Source organism: Pseudorca crassidens, chromosome 19 (genome assembly GCF_039906515.1).
Source record: "Pseudorca crassidens isolate mPseCra1 chromosome 19, mPseCra1.hap1, whole genome shotgun sequence".
NCBI lineage: Eukaryota > Metazoa > Chordata > Mammalia > Artiodactyla > Delphinidae > Pseudorca > Pseudorca crassidens.
This window is the reverse complement of record NC_090314.1, coordinates 42,204,038-42,221,970: the sequence shown is the minus strand read 5'-3', so window position 1 is coordinate 42,221,970 and position 17,933 is coordinate 42,204,038. Positions and strand designations below refer to the sequence as shown.

Sequence of the window (17,933 nt, the reverse complement as noted above, 5' to 3'; positions counted from 1 at the left end):
CCACAGGGCCTCCCAAGACCTTCACCAAGTCAGAAGAATGCACCGCCCAGCAAGGCACCCAGAGGCCCTGCAGCCACCTCAGGGCTGCCCTTTGCCCTCTCTTGGCTCTCCCACGCCCACTGGCCCTGGACACTGAACGAGGAAATAGAACACATTTATTAAGGCAAAGGCTGACCCGGCCACTCAGAACAAGGCGGAGGCAGTGAAGGGGTTGCTCTGTCCCTCTACCCCAGGGGTCCTGTGCCCACTGCAGCCCGCTGCACCCCAGGCCAAGCCGGGAGGAGCCGGGCTCAGGCATATGCCCGGCTCTCCTTCTCCACAAAGGCCTGGAAGAGGCTGCCCAGCTCCTGGGGCGGTGGGGCCCACTCCCTGGCCAGCAGCCCCCGCACAGCCTCCAGGCCTTTCTGCTCCAGGTCCCGCTGCTTCTGCCGGAGCTGCTGCCCACGATCCTGCCCGGGAAAGGTAGCGCTGAGTCCCTGGGATCGGCTTCCCTCCGGAAGGGGGGCGTGGCTGCCATCTCACAGAAGCACGAGAAAGGACAGAGCACCCAACATTCTCCTGGACAGCTGGCTTTGAAGGGAGAGACTCCTCTCCCCAGCTCTGCAGTCTTTCCTCCACTCCCAGGTCCCCTCACGTTTCCAGAGTCCCAGCTGGGAGTGGGGGATTCCCTGGGGGTTACCTGCTCACTCTCCATCAGCCCCAGGGCCACCTGGTGTCCGCGGTAGAGGGCATGCCGGCGATCCACCTGAGTCTGGAATCGAGGCAGGCTCCGAACAGGGTCCTGTGCTCCAAAAGTGGGGGACAGCACCTGGGGGACCTGGGCCGCTCCCACACTGAAGATGAAAGGTTTGAACACCGACCTGATGGGACAGGGATGGAAGGATTGAGGGCTATCGCACCCTTCCGTCTCCCCTGCCTGGCCCGTTCTCCCCAGCCTTCCCCACACTCTCACCGGGACGGGTCTGGCGTGGCAGTGAGGAAGTGGACGCAGGGCTGTGTGGGGTCCTGGGGCAGCACGGACACCATGCTGGCCGTGGTGCGGAAGCCTCCGGAGTCCATACAGATGCCACTCTCCTTGCTCCTGAGGATGCCCATCATCGCCTCTGCCGTGATGCCCCCTGCCAGGGCAGAAAGGGGCCCTCCGGCCTCAGACTAAGCCCCCTGAAGCTGTGGGAGGGGAGGGAGGCCGGCCCCCACCCCATCCACTCACTGACCTTGCCTTTGCTGCAGCAGCTCCTGCCCGGCCCGGAAGCGGGCCTTGGCAGCCTCCATGCGCACAGGCTGCTGGGTCAGGGAGAAGGTCTGGGCAAAGTCAAAGGCACCTTGCCCATCCCACCAGCCCTGGGCCCGGGCGTGGGGCCGGAGCTCAGGGTGTTCTGCTGAGATGTCCGTGCCGATGCTCAGCTGGTTGGAGATGTTGCGGGCCCCCTCTGCGGAGGAGATGAGGAGTCGCTCGTTTATCGTTAAGCCCCTGTCCTGTGCCAGGGTTTCAGCTAGGTGCTAAGAACACAGTGGTGAAGGGAACAGACAACCCTCGTGGAGGGGGAGACAGACAAACCGATCACAGAAATAACTGTGAGCTTGCAGCTGTGGTGAGCATCAAGAAGAGGAACCTGCTTGCGTTTAAGGGAGAAACCTGGCCACCAGGAAGTCCAGGAAGGCTCCCCAGAGGAAGCGGCAGGGTGGAGCACAAGAGGACTCAACCAAGTGAGGGGGGAGGATAAGTTCCTGAGTGGACTCATTTCCCATCTCCCTGGATGCCCCCACCACCCGAGACATTTGCTCCTGGATCGGGCCTTCCCTGCCCCCAGCACTGTTCCCACCCCAAAAGGGGAACACCTCTGGGAGGCAGGCCCCAGCGCCAGGCCCCTCACCCTGGATCCTCTGCGCAGCCCACAGCCTCCCCGCCGTCTCCAGCACCCATGCCTCAGTCCGGTCGGCCAGCAGGAAGGTGTTGTGGTAGCAGAATGGCATGGGGTCCTCCCGGCAGCTGCCCCCCTGCCCGTAGCGCTCCAGCAAGCCTGTGATCACGTGCAAGGCCTCCTGGGCTGAGCTGCCACGTTCTAAAGCCAGCCTGGCACAAAGAGAGTCCAGGGGACAGAGGGCGATGGGGTATCAGTGGCTGGTGGCAGAGCTTCAGTGGACAGAAGAGGCCCAGAGAGGTTTGGTGACAGGCCCAAGTCACAGAGAAAATCGGCCAACATTGGTTGTATTAAGCACATATAGGCCAGTGGTTTTCAAGCTGTGCTCTAAGGGGTTCATGAAAAGGACTGAAACATATTCTTGGAGAAAGAAGTGCCCTGAGCCCTCCAACCTCTTCAATCAGAGCTGCTCCATGTTTAGTGGTTTTACAAATCAAAATTCTCCCTGAGATTTCATTTGAAAAAAATTTCACTTCTATTGAAAAAAATTTTAAACCACTGTCCTATTTCTGGGTCAGCAGAAGCCCAGAGATGGCCACACTTGGGAGCTCCTTACCAGACTGTGGAGATGGGGCCAAGAGAGGGGCGGGGCAGGGACAGCCTCCCTGGAGATGATGACAAAGTGGGCAGAAAGGGGGAGGCGCTTGTGAACCAGGCTTGGGGGCAGGGCAAGGAGGATGGCCTGGGTCAGTACTCAGCCCCAGATTTCTGGTATATTGACGGGATGAGGGAGGCAGGGTCCACACCTGAGTAAATCCATGCCCAGCAGGGCTTCCCCTGTCCCAACTGGCTCCTTGGTCCACACCGCCTCGTTGCCAATGCAGACACCATGCTCATTGGCACCCATCTCAGCCCCCCACAGCCAAGAAGGGCGGCTCAGGATCACAGCATGGGTCTTTGACACCTGTTCCACCTCAATGTAGGTGCACTGGAGATAAGGGAGGAGAAAGGGAGAGTCCACTCAGAAAGGAGGTACCTATAAAGTGGTGGCACTTATGCCCATCACCTTACACAGTCCTTCACGGAAGGTCTTATTATTCCCATTTTACAGATGAGGGAACTGAGGTCGACAGAGGCTAAATAATAGGTTAGGTTCCAGTCGGTAGACTCAAAGCTCATGCTCATTTCACCACATCTGGCAGCTTCCCAGGTCGGGGGAGCAGAGGAGGAAGGTCTTAGAAGAATGCCTAGTTCTGCCACAACTCCCAGCACCCTATAAGGCCTAACCCACCTGGAGCCGGCTCCCAGGGACGTGAGTGCCTGCCGGTACAAACACCACCTCCTGCACCTCTTCCCGGGGCCGGTCAGAGTTCTTGGCAAAGATCACAGCTGGGATGGCCGAGGCCGGGGGCACCGAGACAAAGCAGTCGCAGGAACATGGGGTGTCAGGGCTCCACGATGCCATCTGCGGAGAGGTGGAGATGAGTGTGTCCCTCTCGTGCCACCTCTCCATTATCCTGAGCGGGGCGCAGTCCTAGGGAGCCCTTCTCCCAACACGTGAGACACTCAGGGAAGACACTGCCGTCGGGTTTTGGACGCTCAGCACCGCACGCACACTCGATGCCCGGCGTGCGCGACGGAGACGCCCACTCTGTCGCCAGGCTCCAGACTTGGGAGCCAGCAGACGGGCGCAGACCGCATGCTCCGAGGGCCGTGCTCTCCCAGAAGTCCTGACCCTTCAGGGCAGTCGCGGGAGCGTCTCCCTCGCTGCCCAACCCCTCTCCAAGAATCGCACGCCACTCTTCTGTCTGCCAGTTTCTCGCTTCCCCAATACTGTATGCCCCTCACCCTCTCTCCCTCCAGGATCCGCAGCCTCGTCCCGAGCGCCACTGGCTCCGCTTCGGGTAAGGTCGGTGTCAAGGGGCGGAGGCTCCTAGATGACCTGGAAGGCTTTGGGCCTGGGGGCGGAGTCGGAATCGAGCACCTGCAGTTCCTTGATTTTCCACCAGGGCGCGCGCCAGCACCACTTCTTGGAGCGAGGCGGCCTTCGGAGTCCTGCTGGCTGCCTGCCCTACCCCGGGCGCAGCTTTCAGGCCAGATAAAGGCTGCAACGAATCCGCTAGCTCCTCCAATGGGGCCACGGTCGGGAGAGGGAGCTGGGGGGTGGAAAGGAGCCCACGTGAAAGGGGAGGAAAGAAAAACTTGGCTGATTTGTTAGAGAACGGGGAATGCTAGGGCATCCGGAGATGACGGAAGAACCTCAGCTACTTGTGACCTGGTTTGAATTACAAAGGTACAACGCCAGGCTGGTGCCCCCTCCCCCGCATCCTCTCTCTGTCCTGTCCCTCCTACTCCTCCCCATCTCCCACCTCCCACTCCCCAACCCCTCGGAAATAAGATCTATAAGAGTGGTCACACAGGAATAAAGACGCAGACGTAGAGAATGGACTTGAGGACACGAGGAGGGAGAAGGGTAAGCTGGAACGAAGTGAGAGAGTGGCATGGACATATATACCCTACCAAATGTACAATAGATAGCTAGTGGGAAGCAGCCGCATAGCACAGGGAGATCAGCTCGGTGCTTTGTGTCCACCTAGAGGGGTGGGATAGGGAGGGTGGGAGGGAGACGCAAAGGAGATATGGGGATATATGTATACATATAGCTGATTCACTGTTGTACAGCAGCACCTAACACAACATTGTAAAGCAATTATACTCCAATACAGATGCTAAAAAAAAAAAAAAGAATGGTCACAGGTCAGGAGGTGTAGGAATAATTTAATGCATTTTTTAAGGCACATAGGCACAAAATCCATCCGACCTCCAAAAGGCCAATTCTGCCCCGCAGTGCTCAAACTCACTGGAGGTTAGCTTTGAAAGGAAATTTGGAAATTTCTAGCCCAAAGATTTGGAACTGAAACAGCAAAGGAGAAATCCTGGCCAAGGAGGCACATATCCATGTGGAGGTAGACTCCGAGCCCAAATGTTCTGCTTCCCAGGTCATTTTCCTCTGTAAACCATCTCCATAACCAGCATTTAAGCGAATGCATCTCACGCCCTCTTGCTCTACGGAGCCCTCCAGGAAAGGGGGGAGGGGAGACACGGCAGATTATATACTTCTCCCACATCCACCCTGCCAACCAATCAGGGCTGCTGATTGGAGCCCTGGCCACAGCATCCCAGCCTGTGGTCACTCCTGGGATGGGAATGAAGGCTGAGGTCGAGGTTTCCCCAGGAGGCAGGCTGCGGGCAGGTGTGCTGGGTGATGGCTGGGGAAGACCTGCCAGATAAGGCTGTTGGGACATCTGAAATCTGAGATATTTTCTGATTGCCTCTAGATAAACAAGAATGATTCCCAAGAGGGTGCTGTCTCCAGGGAGATGGACTTCACTTTCAGAAAGGAGACTGCCACTTGCACAGAAGGTTGACCTAGAAGCTGGGCTGGAGGCAGAGAAGAGCACTACCCGGAACTGTGCAGACTGGCATCTCATCCTGCTCCTGGTATGATATAGCTCCGCGGGTCTCTTCGGGCAGGTCACTTTACCTGCCAGGGCCTCAGTTCCTCCAGTAGCAAGTGAAGGCATTGGACTAGATCAGTGGTTCTCAGCCATGGTTGGGATGAGGAGGGATTAGTTTTCAACGACGCAACTCCCACTGCACAACACAATATAACACTTTGCTTCTCCAAGTGTCCTGGGATTGCCAGCAACAGCGTTATCTGGGAGCTTGTTAAAAATGCAGAATCTCAGGCCCCACCTCAATCCTACTGAATAGGAATCTGCATGTTAACAAGACCCCCAGGTGTAAAGTTTGAGAAGCGCTGCTCTACTGCACCCCCAAGGGACATAATTCGGTGGGATGTTGGGGAGTGAAGTGGAACATCTGGAAAAACTCCATGGGTGACTCTGATATGCCCTCTACCGGGTGGAAGCAACTGGACTATTTGGCGCCTGAGATTCTTTTCAAACCTACACTGCTCAGGTGCTGAGCAGCCAGACTCGCAAGGATTAATGGGAGGTGAAGGCTGCTTCTGGTGTGACGTATGGGGTGGGGGTCGGGAGGTTGCCATTGGACGTCATTCCAGAAGCAAACGTCAAGACTGTGTGGTGATAAACGTGAGTCCCCGAGGTGGCTGACCTGAAAGCCGGTTCACATCCTGAACTTCCCCAGCTGCCTGCTGGGGGGCAGGACCGGGCAGGACAGCACAGCCCCAGGCTGCAGTCCCCAGGCTGCAGGTTCCTCGGTCACTTTCCCATTCCTGACTTCACTCACCCACCCTAGAGGGATTCTATTCCCACTTCCCAGGAGAGGAGAGGGTGACTCAGAGACATTGCCCAGAGGGCCAGCCCAGGTGTTTTGACTTCCCAAACTCCCTCTCAGCCCCTCCAGGACTGTCCTGCCAGGGGTGCCAGAACTGAGGGGTTGGAGGCGGCCTGGGGGGGGGGGGCGGGGTTGTGGCTGCAGCCAGACAGCATTGCCGTCAGAGCGAGCAAGTGAGCGTCAGGGCCCCACCAAAGGCCCCCGATAAGAACGCAGGTCAGGGCTTCCCTGGTGGCGCGGTGGCTGAGAGTCCGCCTGCCGACGCAGGGGACGCGGGTTCGTGCCCCGGTCCGGGAAGATCCCACATGCCACAGAGCGGCTGGGCCTGTGAGCCATGGCTGCTGAGCCTGCGCGTCCGGAGCCTGTGCTCCGCAACGGGAGAGGCCACAGCAGTGAGAGGCAGAAGGATCTGCGAGGGGAGGAGGGGCAGTCCCAGCCCTGCCCAGACAGGCCCAGCCGGCCCCACAGCTGCCCTCCTGTCCCTGGGGGCAGCAATGGGGGAGAGCAGGAGAGGACTCGCCAGGCTCCTGGGGTCTAAGTCCCCCAGAACCAGGAAGACAAAAGCGGAGCCCCAGGGAGTGGGGTGGGCCTGAGGTCCCCGTAACACGCCTGTCCCTCCTCCACCCAGGCAGACAGAAACAAACATTTGGCCCCCTCAAGTGGTCTGCTTTCCTCTGTAACCCCTAAACCATTCTGATGCCCCCATTTAAGAAACTTTGTGACCCCACACTCTCCCAAACAAGTGGTGGAATGGGCCAGCCTGGGTACCATATTTGGCTCTGAGAAATTGGGTTAGGGTTAGAGTGGGGGGAAACAGGAATCCCACTGGGGTAGATGATAATTTTGGCCAAGATGTAGGATGGAAAGGTGAAGGAACGTAATACCCTACTCTGCCCCCTTGGCGCCAAAAACTGACCCTGTCAACTTTCCTAGGTTCGGGGCTCTGGAGCCATGAGGCGTTTACTCATCTGACGTGTGTTAGGCACCAACTGCGCACCAGGCGTTTGAGCAGCCTGGGAAAGTGTGCATATCCGGGGGTTCCCGATGGGTCCAGTGAGGAAATTCTGTGCACACCGTGGTTGCATAACTGTGGCAGGTCTCTAGCTGGGAGTTGCGCTAGGAACCTTTCCCTCATGCTTTTCAGCTGGGTGGGAGCCCATCCGATATCTTGGCTGCCTTTCATCACCTTGTCCCTGATAGGGATCATCCTGGGTGAAGAAATCGCTGTCAGTCACCCCCACCTCTCTCAGAGCCAGAAGGCCTGATTGACAGGCACACACCCACGGGGGTGGGGTGAGGGGGCCAAGGGGCTGGCCATCTGTGGGAAGGCAGGGAACTGGCCTTCTTGGCAGGGGAGGCGAAAGAGGGGGCTTCCATGTGGAAGAGGAAGGAAATATCTAGAACCTTTTCATCTCCACAGGAGAAGACCAGGGAGGGACAGTCAGCCCAGCTACCAACCCCGAGGGAGCGCCACCCTCCTTCTGCATCAACAACCTCCGGGCAGGATCAGACCCTTCAATCAGCTCAGCTCTGCCCCCAAACAAAGGGAGGTGAGGCTGCCCAGGGCTGCAGGATCAAAGAGAAGTGTCCACCCCACCCTGCAGCCAGCCTGGTCCTTGCTGCTGAGACACCATGAGTCAAAAAGGAAACCAGAGCTGGAAGACAAATGAAGCAGTGATGTGTTTGATGACTTTATTGCGGCATAAAAAACACAGGCTGTTTCTTCCTCCTCCTCCCCCCAAAATGGGTTCACAGCACTTAAAGAAAAAAAAAAATCCTACATTTCTCCTCTAGGGGGCTGCCTAGAAGGGGGCAGACAGCCAAGCAACCTAGATCTATAAAAGAGGGGAGCAGAAGAAAACCTATCCAAAGCCCTCACCAGCACACCTTAGAGCTCGGGGCCTCCATGGGGGGAATATCCGTGCTGTCCTCTCCCCAACGCACATTTGGGAGTTCCCCTGAGGATGGTCACTGGGAAAGGCTGTCCTAGTAGCAAAGGGAGAGGTGGCTGGTTCCTCAGCTGGAGGAAAACGGCATCTCACACCCACAGTGCCCTCCCTCTCTCCCCCTCATCCACCTGGCTAGGCAACTTGCAGGCACTGCCAACTCTCTTCTGCCCCCAGCCCTCTCAGCAAGGAAAGGGACCTCTGGTCGGATTAGCAGGAGGTAGGGGAAGAGGGAGCATAAAGAAAGGACATTACTTCTTAACCTACCCCAGGCCCATGCGTCCTTCAGGGAGAGTCACCCCATCCCTCTTAAGAAGGGCTCTCTTCTACACAAACATATTCCCACCCAGATCCCAGCCCCACTTCCCAATAGCACCCAATCCTTGGACTGATATCCCCAAGGAAGGAAGAGATGCTGTGGGCCTAGGCTCCAGGACCTCGGCTGGGGTGAACAAGATGGGGTCTCCCTGGCTGGAGACCCCAGGCTCAGTAGAGAAACACACACACACACAGAAACACATACATACACAGGTACACAAAACATGAACACACATGTCCTAATATTAAATAAAATACCCTTTGCTTATAACTTAAAAAATCAATACACAACTAATCCTTGCACAGGGCTCTGGGTGGAGAAAGAAAGGCAGGGAAACGGGAGGTCGGGGGGAATCTTAAGGCCTCTACTTGGAGCCTGGGAAAGCCCACTAGTTCCAGGCTCCTGTGGCCTGTCAGTCCCTGCCCCCATCAGCTTTTTTCCTTTTGCCTGGCTCAGCCTCTTCTGGCTTCCCCCCCTCCCCACGTTCCCCACTCCAGGATTACCAACAGGATGTATTTCTAGCATCTAAAGAAGGGAACAGGGACAGCTTCCTGGACATCACCTCAGAAGGCAGGCCCCTTCCAGTGACAGGACAACTTCCTCCTATGGAAGGGGAGCCCCACAAGAGATGAGATGGGGAGGAGCCTCCTAACACACTCTACAGGAGGGGCAAGGCTTTTAGGCAGCACGAAAGGGGAGCGTCGAGCTAAAGAAAGAGTGGGGCTTAGCTTCTCTGCAAGCAGATGGCCAGGCAGGGACAGAGTCCTCCGCTCTGAGCAGGAACCGCTGGAGGTCCCTCTGCTGGGACACCCCCACCTACCCTCACCCAACCGAGGTAACCCTCTTCCTTCCAACCCTAAGGGGAGGGCAAATGCCAGGCACCAAGGGTGAGGAACTACGTCAATTCTGAAGCAAGGGCTCTTGGCTGTCTTGAAGGCCTGCCTGGGGTGACAGATGAGAGTGGACTACTGAACTTTACTTTTATAAAGACCAAGAGTTAAGGACTGAATCAGAGTTAGAGAGGGAAGGGCTTAGTTCCACTCCCTGACCAAATCCCTTTCTCTCATTTTAGAGGAGACTTCCTTGCTCAACCTCCACATCTAGCTCCCTCCTCCACCCCACAGTTCTGGCTGGAAGCTGTCGCCCATTCTGGCCCTCTTCCCTTCTTCCCTCGTGGCTCCATCAGGCCGGGTCTGGAAGGCTTAATAAGGAGGCACATCAGAGACATTATTTCTGCGATGACAATCCTCCCAGCCAGATAGAAACTCCTCCCTTAGGGGGACCCCCAGCCTCTGCTACCCCATCTCAGCTCTCCCTCCGGAAACCCCGGCGTAAAGCACTCTAAGGGGGATGAAAGGGACCCGGGCTGCAGCGCGGCTCCAGTGGCCCTTTTATGTCCGGGTTCCCAGGCGCTAACGACGTGTCCAGACAGCTACCCGGAGCGCCCGGGGCGGCCCCACTCCTCTCTGCTCCGGGGACGCGCCGTATCCTCCAACCTATCCCCTCGGCCCTCCAGCCACCGTAGGGGTAGTCCGCCCCAACCCCCCAGCCCAGGGGCGTGAGTGAAAGAGCGAGGAAGGGGAGAACCGATGGGCATGCGCAGCTCCTCCCTGCCCAGTCAAACGCGTCCGTCCTGTCCAGCCCCAGAGACTATGAAATCCCTAGCGACCCGGCTCCCTGACCCCCGCACCACTTTCCCTCCCTCTCAATAAATAACCACCTTCTCTTACTCAAGCCACCCCCACAAGGGCATCAGGCCAGAGGGCTCTCTTCTGATGGCCCCAGGGGAGACCAACGGGGAGGCGGGACGGGGAGGCGGGACGAGGAGCTCAGTTGGAGGGAGCCGCACTGCCCTCGGCCTCGCGCTTGCCTTTGCCCCCGGAGGGCTCCGCTCCGCCGGCCTTGCCCTCTCCCGCCGCCGCCCCGGCAGCCTCCTCTTTGGCGCCCTCGTGGGTTTTCATGTGTTTGGCCAGGTGGTCGCTGCGCATGAAGACTCGGCTGCAGACTGCACAGGGGAACTTCTTGGTGCCGGTGTGGGTCTGGAGGTGGCGCTGCAGCTCGTCGGAGCGCGTGAAGCGCTTGCCGCAGAAGAGCCAGTTGCACACGAAGGGGCGGTCGCCGCTGTGCCAGCGCAGGTGTGCCTTCAGGTGCGATGTCTTGGCGTAGGCTTTCCCACAGCCCGGGATGTGGCAATTGTGCAAATGCTTCTTCTTGCCCCCATCGGGCCCGCACGGAGCCCCCAGTCGCTCCGCCTCCAGGCAGTTGGGGCAGCGGCACACGGTCTGGCCTGAGCTGCGGGGTACTGACCGCCGGGAGCCTTTGGGTCGGGCCGCCCCATCCAGACTGGTATCCAGCCCCTGGGATTCCGGGGCGGCTGCTTCCAAGGCCTTCGCCCCGTCGGGAGGCCCGAGGAGGTGCTGCCCTCCGGCGGCTGGGAGGAGATGGTGCGGGTGTGGGTGGGGCGGCTGGGCACAAAGCTGGTGGTCTCCGACGTAGCCCCCCAAGCCAGCCTGAAGCGCCCCGGGGTGGCCAGGTGAGGTCAGCGCGCCCTGAGTGTGGGGGAGGTCCATCCAGCTGGTACCCGGATGAAGGTCCCACCACGAGCCATCCTCGGTGCCTGGGTGTGTCGGCCGGAACCACGATTCATAATGGTGTGACATGTCCGGCTGCAGGAGCTTGGAAAAGGGTCCCGGGGCCAAGGGACTGTCGCTTTCCAGGTCCTCGCAGGTTACCCGAGAGGAGGCCCCCGGCAGCTCATAGCCCTGTGAGAAGTCCACCTCTGGGCCCAGCGGGAGGCTCTGCAGCTCTCCAGGCTGCAGCGGGGAGGGGTAGTCCCCGGCCTCTGGGCTCGTGTGGCCCTGGTATGTTTGGAGAGGCTGCAGGTCGAGGCGCGGCGGGGAGGCGGGAGGCGCGTCCGAGTGCTGGCTGCCCAGAGAGCCACAGACGGCGGTTAGCATTGCCGGGATCCGGGGTGGGGTGGGGGACAGGGATGGTCAAGGGCACCTCAGGTGGGACCTAAAGGAGGAAAAGATGAGGTAAAGTGAGGAAAGTAACCGTCTCATTTCCCGTCCTAGCCCAGTTCCCTTCCCTGTCAAATGCTTCTTTCCCATCCCCAGGTGAAAAAGAGGAAGGCCTGTCTGGGTGGGGACTAAAGATCGGTTAAGAGAACTTGGGGGTGCTAGGAAGGGTTGAGGGTGTGAGGTGCAGAGGATGACGGAAGTCTACCTTCCGCTAGGTGATCCCTCCTATAGGACCCAGCTCATCCTGGAAGTTGGGCTGGTCCCAGGCAAGTAGGTCAGTCAGATACAACTAGAGTACAGTGCTGGAACCACTGTAGCTGCCCAGCCCAGTGGGAGGGGCAGTGGCATTGCCCCATAACCCCTGCCCCCATGCCCGCCCACCCACAGATCTGCTGCCAGCCCAAATGGAGAATCTAGGCCCATCTCAGCTTCCCCAGTTTAACTCAGGACGCAGTTGGGGAGAGGGAGGTGGTCTAACCCAAAGCCTAAAGTGACCTGACTTCCCGAAGCCCAAAGCAGGTTCTGAGGTTTTGGAAAAAGAGCTTTCCTTCCATCCCTGAGGCCTGCTCAGTGAAGAAAAGCATTTCACTGCTCTACACCACTCACCCCAGCTCCCTGCCTGGCTGGGTTGCCTCAGCCCCACCAAACCCACTCCCATGCCCCTTTCCCTCTGGCAGGGACTTCACCTCCCTGCGGTGCAACTGCAGTGTCAGTTTCCAGAAGACTTCTCCCTGCCAGAGAAACTAAGCCCCCCTCCCTGTCCTGACCTACACCAGTGCCCAGCCAGCTTTCTGGCTGCTACCCCTGCCCTCCTCCAATCTAGGGGAGACCAGATGTGAAGCTCGGAGGGGTCGGCCGGAGAAGAGCTTACCAGCACGCTCGGGAAGATAAAATTGCCACCCCTTAAGGGATTCGGGGACAGAGTGGGGGGAGCAACAGGAAAAGCCGGAATCACACAGAAATTAAGAGGAAGAATTTACCCAAAGAGATTATATAGGGCATGCATTCTAGGCCTGGATCATTTTTAGGAGCTCTCCAGATGATTCTAACATGAAGCCAAGTGTTGAGAACTACTGCTCCAGGCCAGTCCTCTTATTTCAGAGAAGAGAAAACTGAGGCCATATTTGGAGAAGTCACTTGAAAAAAAATGTATTCATTCAGTCAGTAAATATGCACTGTATATACCTCTGTGAACCAGAGGTATATACGGTATATTCCTGGTCTGTTTCTCTTTCCCTAAACCACTGGGAACCTAAAGAACCCCCCACCCCTCTCTGGACCACATACCTGTCGCTTGAAGTTCCCCCTCGTCTCACCACCTCTCCCTAAGGTCTGGAGCCCTGCTATGATGCCTGGAGTATGTGGGTTTGGGTGCCTGAGCCTTCTCTGATGATGGGGGAGGAGACGCAGTGGTTTAGGGCAGGGACTTTTCCTTCCTAAATCAGGATTCAGATGACCCTACCACCTTCTGCTTCTGGGACCAGGGAGGTCGCCCTGGTGGTCTGGGAGAGGGAGGGAGAAGGGGATTGGGGCGCCTACTCAGGCTCCTGCTGCCTCACCACAAGAAAGGAACAGGGTGAAGCGGCAGGAATGGAGCCTCAGGCCCAGGCGGGGCAGCCCAGCAGGGGCTGGGCGGGAGCAGTGAGGCCTGGGACCCTAATAGCTTTTGGCGCCTGGGAACGGCCCCAGGGGTTGGGGGCGGGGTGGGGGGGGCTAACGATCCAGGCTCCAGAGTGGCCTCTCCCGCCACAGGGCCGGGGAGCCCAATCCTGGGATGCACTAGGCTGCTACCGAGATCTCGGGAAGGGAGACAGCCGGGCGCGTACCCCTGCTTGCCTCTCCCCAAGGCGGGAAGGCTGGTAGAGACACCCTCCTTCCCCCTTCCGCCGGCTGCCTCTCCCATCACCGGTGCTCAGGTGGTCAGGACTTCCGTACTCCCGGTCCTCAAGGTTCCAACCCTCCAGTTGTCCCAGTCGCTCCAGTTTCCCCAGTCTCCAGCCTCGCCCGTCCGCCCCGTTTTCACTCCGCCGGGGCTCTAAACCCCTCGGATTCTTTAAGACCACCTCCCCCGAGGCCGGAGGAGGCTGTGGCGCGTTCCGGGCGCGTCTTTCCGAGACGATCCCCGATGCGCGCACCCCTCGCCGCCCTGACCCGGGTTCCTACCTCGAGGCTGCGCTCGGGCGCCTGGCACGGCAGGCTGGCGCCCTCCCGACGGGCGCTCCTGGGCCTCGCGCGCCGGCGGGCTCTCCAGCGGCGAGGGGCAGGAGCCGAGGGCGAAAGGGGGCCGCGACAAGACCCGGCGGCTGGCGGCGGAGGAGGGGCGGAGAGAGGCGGCGGGAGGGCGGAGGGCGGGCGGGAGCCGGCGAGCGAGCGAGCGAGCGAGGACAGCTCCGCCCGTGACTCACCGCTCTCTCTGCCTTCATCCTCGGCCCTGCGCTCCTTTTTCCCGAATTCGCGGCCCCGCCCACCTCACCTGTGGCCGCCTTTAACCCTTGCGGGCTCTGCCGGACCAGAGGCCGAGCCGGGCCGGGCCAGCGGGGAGGGGGCGGGCGGAGGGAATCGCTATCTAGGTGGCACCCTGCCCCCTCCCTCCCTCCTCCCTGGCCCCTGCACTGCTGGGGCGAGGGGCCTGGGCGGAGTGTTTCCCAGGTTCTGGGGCCCGCCCCATCGAGTGGAAAACTGCCCTGGAGCTGTCTCGGTTTGGCGGGCACCCAGGACTCTGACCCTGCGGGAATGGAGGAGGGGGCGGGTCCTGGGGGTGATACCGCGTCAACCTAGGGCGCCGTTTGCCTCCACGGCCCTCCACCCACCCGCCCCAGTCGGGCAGCGCTGCCCCAGAACTGAGAGGATAGAAGAAAACAGGATTGAGCGCCAAGGATGTGTCCGGTCTACACCCAGACCTGGGCCGTGAGAAGCTGGTCTTGGCCGCTGCCCTCCTTCACCATTCCTCCCGCCGCTTCTTTGCACCACCAGCACCTTCCCCGGTCCTTTCTCTCTCTCTTGCTGCCCGGCTCTCTTTCTCCGGCCACTCACCTTTTTTAGAGTAACCTCCTCCTCTCCTCTTCCCATCCATCTGGCCCCTCTCTATCTGCGCCTCAGCCCTCACTCTCCATCTACCCTTGGGCAGCAACCCCAGCGCCTCCCAGGTCCGCCTCTCCAATACACCCGAGCTCCCTTCGGTCCCAGAGGTGCTCAGCCTGCGCCCAGCCACCCTCGCCCCCGGCTCTGAAAGATGGGGCAGGAGCCGGGATAGCCCTGGGAAAGGACACTTCTGCAAACATTTGCGCGACCTCTTGCCACCATTCCTTCCCTATTCTCATCTGAATGTCTAAACCCAAGGTTCATAATTTTGGGGAAGGGTCTTGGATTCCTTTGAGAAAAGCAAATGCACGTACACAGTGCAACCGTCTGCAACACAGTGCGGAATTTCAGGGCGTTTGCGACGCCCACCTAAAAACTTCTCTCAAGATCAGAGTTGGTTGAGATATCCAGCGCGGTGGGTAGGGGTGTTCCCCTCTCCTTCCCCGCCAGGAATGGCCTGTGCGACCGGGTACGAAACTCCCTTCCCGGTGGATGCCTCCCCGAACCGGCCGCTTTGACCTCCTGAAGTGACTCTTGTTGCAGGGGGCACTCTGATCAACTTTCTAATTTTTTTCGCTGCCTCGGTTGGCTTTCCCTACGGACTCTGCCATCTGCTTTTTTAATTTCGTTTTTGTCTTTACAGTCTATTTCGTACAGCCCGAGCAGAACTTAGGCTGATTCGTTTCCGCGGGTACAGCCCCGATTCCACCACCGTTGGTTTACCTGTCCTGAATACGAAGTGCGACTATTAAACGGCTAAACTCATCCACAAGCCACTTGAAAATCGATCTTTTTGTGTATGGTTCCCCCCACCAAACATACACATTCTCGTATCCAGAATCAGGGTCTGATTCATCTGTGCAAATCCCTCTTTTGTAAGACTCAGTTTCCTCATCTGGACAACCTGAGTACAAGTTGGGAGGGTTTCCTGGGGCTTAAAGGAATTGATGTTCTTAAAACACTTAGCCTGTGGGGCCCCTGGTAAGCTCAGAGTAAAGGGAAGATATCGTTGGTAGCGTTATAATTATTAAATAAGTCGGTTCCCAGCAAATGTTTGTTGGATAAATGTATAGTCACAAAGATCTTCGGGCTAGAAGTTGACAGACCAACATTCTAGCTCCAGCCCTGCATTTGCTAAGCTGAGCTGGCAGATGAGGTTGCTCTGAGCCTCAGTTTCCTCGTGGGTGAAATGCGGTTAGAGCAGCCGCCCTGCGGGGTAGAGGACAGGCACTTGGGAAGACGCGAGGTGCCTCCCAGATGTCAGGGATTGTACTTTCAGATCAGTCAGATTTCATTCCCGACTCTTGGGCCCCTGAGATGTAGATTCTCAAGAAGCGCTCTGGGTCTTTGTGGCCACGGCTGAATCCACAGCCCTCTCTGTCCATACGGTTTTATCTCCGTGCGCTCAGCCTGCAAATCTTGACTTAGTTGGTTTTGCACCTCAGTTCCCAGCCATGTCCGGAATAGAGTTACGGACTCACATTGCAGAGCCTGCTACTCGAATTCCTGGGTTAAGTCTGATTCGACCCCTAAGCATTCTCTTCCTCCTCCTCCCCCCTGCAGCCCGCTGGCCTCTGGCTGTTCCCCAAAGCTGCAGCTCTTAAGGTGCTAACACCTGAGCAAGGATCTGACTCTCAATGGGAAACCTGAGCCCCCTCTCCCATTTATTTATAGGCACCAGATTGTCTTGTCTTCCTAGCTCCTTCCATCTTTTCCCGGAAAGAAGATGGAAAGGGATCCAGCCCCTGGACAGTAGACATCCCACTCCACTTTCACCCCAGGCCCCCTTTCACCCCACCTGGTCCTGACCCGCAGCCAGCCGGGTTTCCCAGAAGCGAAGACCCTCCATCTGCCTGGCACTCATCAGCATTAAATTCAACCGCAATGCAGTTGTCTCAGAAAACTCAGCTGCTCTGACGTCCTGCACTGCCTGGGTTTCTGCCTCTGACTCAGGGCACTTTCTTTTCTTCCAGATACCCCTCTGCTTTTGTTCTTTTGATTCCAGCCCTTTCCAGTTCCCACTTTCTAGATGTTTCCTTACTTAATGGTGCTCATGATCTGTTGACGTGACTGCCAAGATCACCACTGCCCACTGCCATGTTCTCATCTCACCTCAAAGTTGAACCATGCAGCCCACTGAGATCTGCCCAGGACTTGGGCCATTTCTACTCCTTTCCCTCATTCCACTAAAGGGGTAAACGGACAGATTTTGCCACAAGTGTCTGTCTCCCATTCTTGCCGCCCCTCTGCTTCTCATGCCTCATTTTAGTCAGCAATCCACTTTGTACCTGGAGCAGCCTCATTGGTCTCCATGCTTATAGTAACCAGCATTTATTTATTGGGCACCTACTACGTTCCAGGTGCTTCACACAAATATCTCTAATTTTCATGAGCATGGAGCAAAGTAGTTGTTATTATGCCCCCATTGTACAGATGAGGAAGCCGAGGATTAAAGAAGTTAAATGACCTGCCCAAGATTACAGAGCTGTTAAGAGACAGAAAGAAACTAAGTCCAGATCTGTTAGGCTCTAAAGCACACGTTCTGCCTGCTGTTCCATCCGGCCTCACTATGGCAGCAGTGATGGCCCCGGCAGTCCGGCTCCCCTATATCCTGAAGGTGGAGAGGACGACATTTTTAAACTATTCCCCAGATCAAAGCCATCAAGATCCTGTTACTAAGATAGGACAAACTGGTCCCATCTTGGATTGGATTGCTGTGGTCTCTTCCAAACCTCAACTGTCTCTCCATGGAGATTGGACTATAAGAATATAGATATCTGCATTCTTATAGTGCAGAACACTATAAACTGTTCTGCCCATAAAAATTGTCCAGTGCAAACCCTCATTTTGCTAGTAGGGGAAATTAAACCCCAGAACAAGGAGGCAAGTAGCTCAAAGTCACACAAGTTAGAAGCAGAGCAGGGACCAGAACCCCAGTCTCCTGATTCCTGGTCTCCTAGTTGCTCACGCTTCTCTTCTCCCATCCCCCGCTTCCAGGCTGCACTCAGCCAGCTGCGAGCTGGTGATCACAGACACTGACACCTTCCTCATATCCCCTCCTCTCCCCCACACTCTTCAAGCCTCCTGGGAAGCTGGACAAGGTCCAGAGCTGGAGCCAAATGGTTTTCTTTTGTTCATCCTTTATTCACTGAACTAACACTTACTGAGGGTCTACCCAGGGCCAAGCACTACCCTGAGTACCAATTCTATTATAAACCCAAACGTCCCTATAGCATCGCAACCACTCTTGGTCTGAAAGATGAGCCCAGCTGAGGCTAGTGCATTTATGTGTGTGTGTGTGTGTGTGTGTGTGTGTGTGTGTGTGTGTATCTACAGATGTGTGTGTACCCACCATGCCTGTGTGTAACCACCACACCAGTGTGTA

General features: G+C 57.5%; 2 protein-coding genes and 1 long non-coding RNA gene across 6 annotated transcripts; 1 reads left to right on the top strand and 2 right to left on the bottom strand.

Annotated features, from left to right (window-relative positions):
* Nucleotides 1-138: 138 nt before the first annotated feature.
* On the bottom strand, nucleotides 139-3,843 carry SCRN2 (secernin 2). 2 transcript variants are annotated; one of them, XM_067715736.1, is made up of 8 exons: nucleotides 3,711-3,843; nucleotides 3,154-3,327; nucleotides 2,669-2,850; nucleotides 1,875-2,074; nucleotides 1,215-1,430; nucleotides 953-1,118; nucleotides 680-860; nucleotides 139-449 (listed from the first exon to the last, which is right to left on the bottom strand). In XM_067715736.1, exons 2-8 carry the CDS (start codon nucleotides 3,325-3,327, stop codon nucleotides 291-293), a joined length of 1,278 nt encoding a protein of 425 aa, XP_067571837.1. In that variant the 5' UTR covers nucleotides 3,711-3,843; the 3' UTR covers nucleotides 139-290. The 2 variants fall into 2 exon arrangements, with proteins under 2 accessions (XP_067571837.1, XP_067571836.1); XM_067715735.1 differs by having other exon boundaries at nucleotides 3,154-3,806.
* Nucleotides 3,844-3,877: 34 nt separating this feature from the next.
* On the top strand, nucleotides 3,878-15,332 carry LOC137212394 (uncharacterized). Of its 3 annotated transcripts, none has more exons than XR_010937485.1 (4): nucleotides 3,878-4,155; nucleotides 5,201-5,363; nucleotides 7,603-10,594; nucleotides 15,192-15,332. It is a non-coding gene; the product is annotated as an uncharacterized lncRNA (long non-coding RNA). The 3 variants fall into 3 exon arrangements; XR_010937484.1 differs by lacking the exon at nucleotides 3,878-4,155 and adding an exon at nucleotides 4,162-4,335; XR_010937486.1 differs by lacking the exon at nucleotides 3,878-4,155 and adding an exon at nucleotides 4,162-4,335 and having other exon boundaries at nucleotides 5,201-5,977.
* Nucleotides 7,861-13,774, bottom strand: SP6 (Sp6 transcription factor). The gene is made up of 2 exons (XM_067715742.1): nucleotides 13,631-13,774; nucleotides 7,861-11,462 (listed from the first exon to the last, which is right to left on the bottom strand). The coding sequence occupies exon 2, from the start codon at nucleotides 11,402-11,404 to the stop codon at nucleotides 10,277-10,279; it is 1,128 nt and encodes a 375-aa protein (XP_067571843.1). The 5' UTR covers nucleotides 11,405-11,462; nucleotides 13,631-13,774; the 3' UTR covers nucleotides 7,861-10,276.
* Nucleotides 15,333-17,933: the final 2,601 nt, after the last annotated feature.

What these genes read in the sequence shown, in the direction of transcription:
- SCRN2 (XM_067715735.1), bottom strand. Translation starts at nt 3,375, where the DNA reads ATGGAGAGGTGGCACGAGAGGGACACACTCATCTCCACCTCTCCGCAG. An exon ending in GCCACGCCAGACCCGTCCCG is followed by an intron (nt 861 to 952) that starts GTGAGAGTGTGG and finishes CTGTCCCATCAG; the next exon opens with GTCGGTGTTCAAACCTTTCA. An exon ending in GGCTGATGGAGAGTGAGCAG is followed by an intron (nt 450 to 679) that starts GTAACCCCCAGG and finishes TTTCCCGGGCAG; the next exon opens with GATCGTGGGCAGCAGCTCCG.
- SP6 (XM_067715742.1), bottom strand. Translation starts at nt 11,404, where the DNA reads ATGCTAACCGCCGTCTGTGGCTCTCTGGGCAGCCAGCACTCGGACGCG.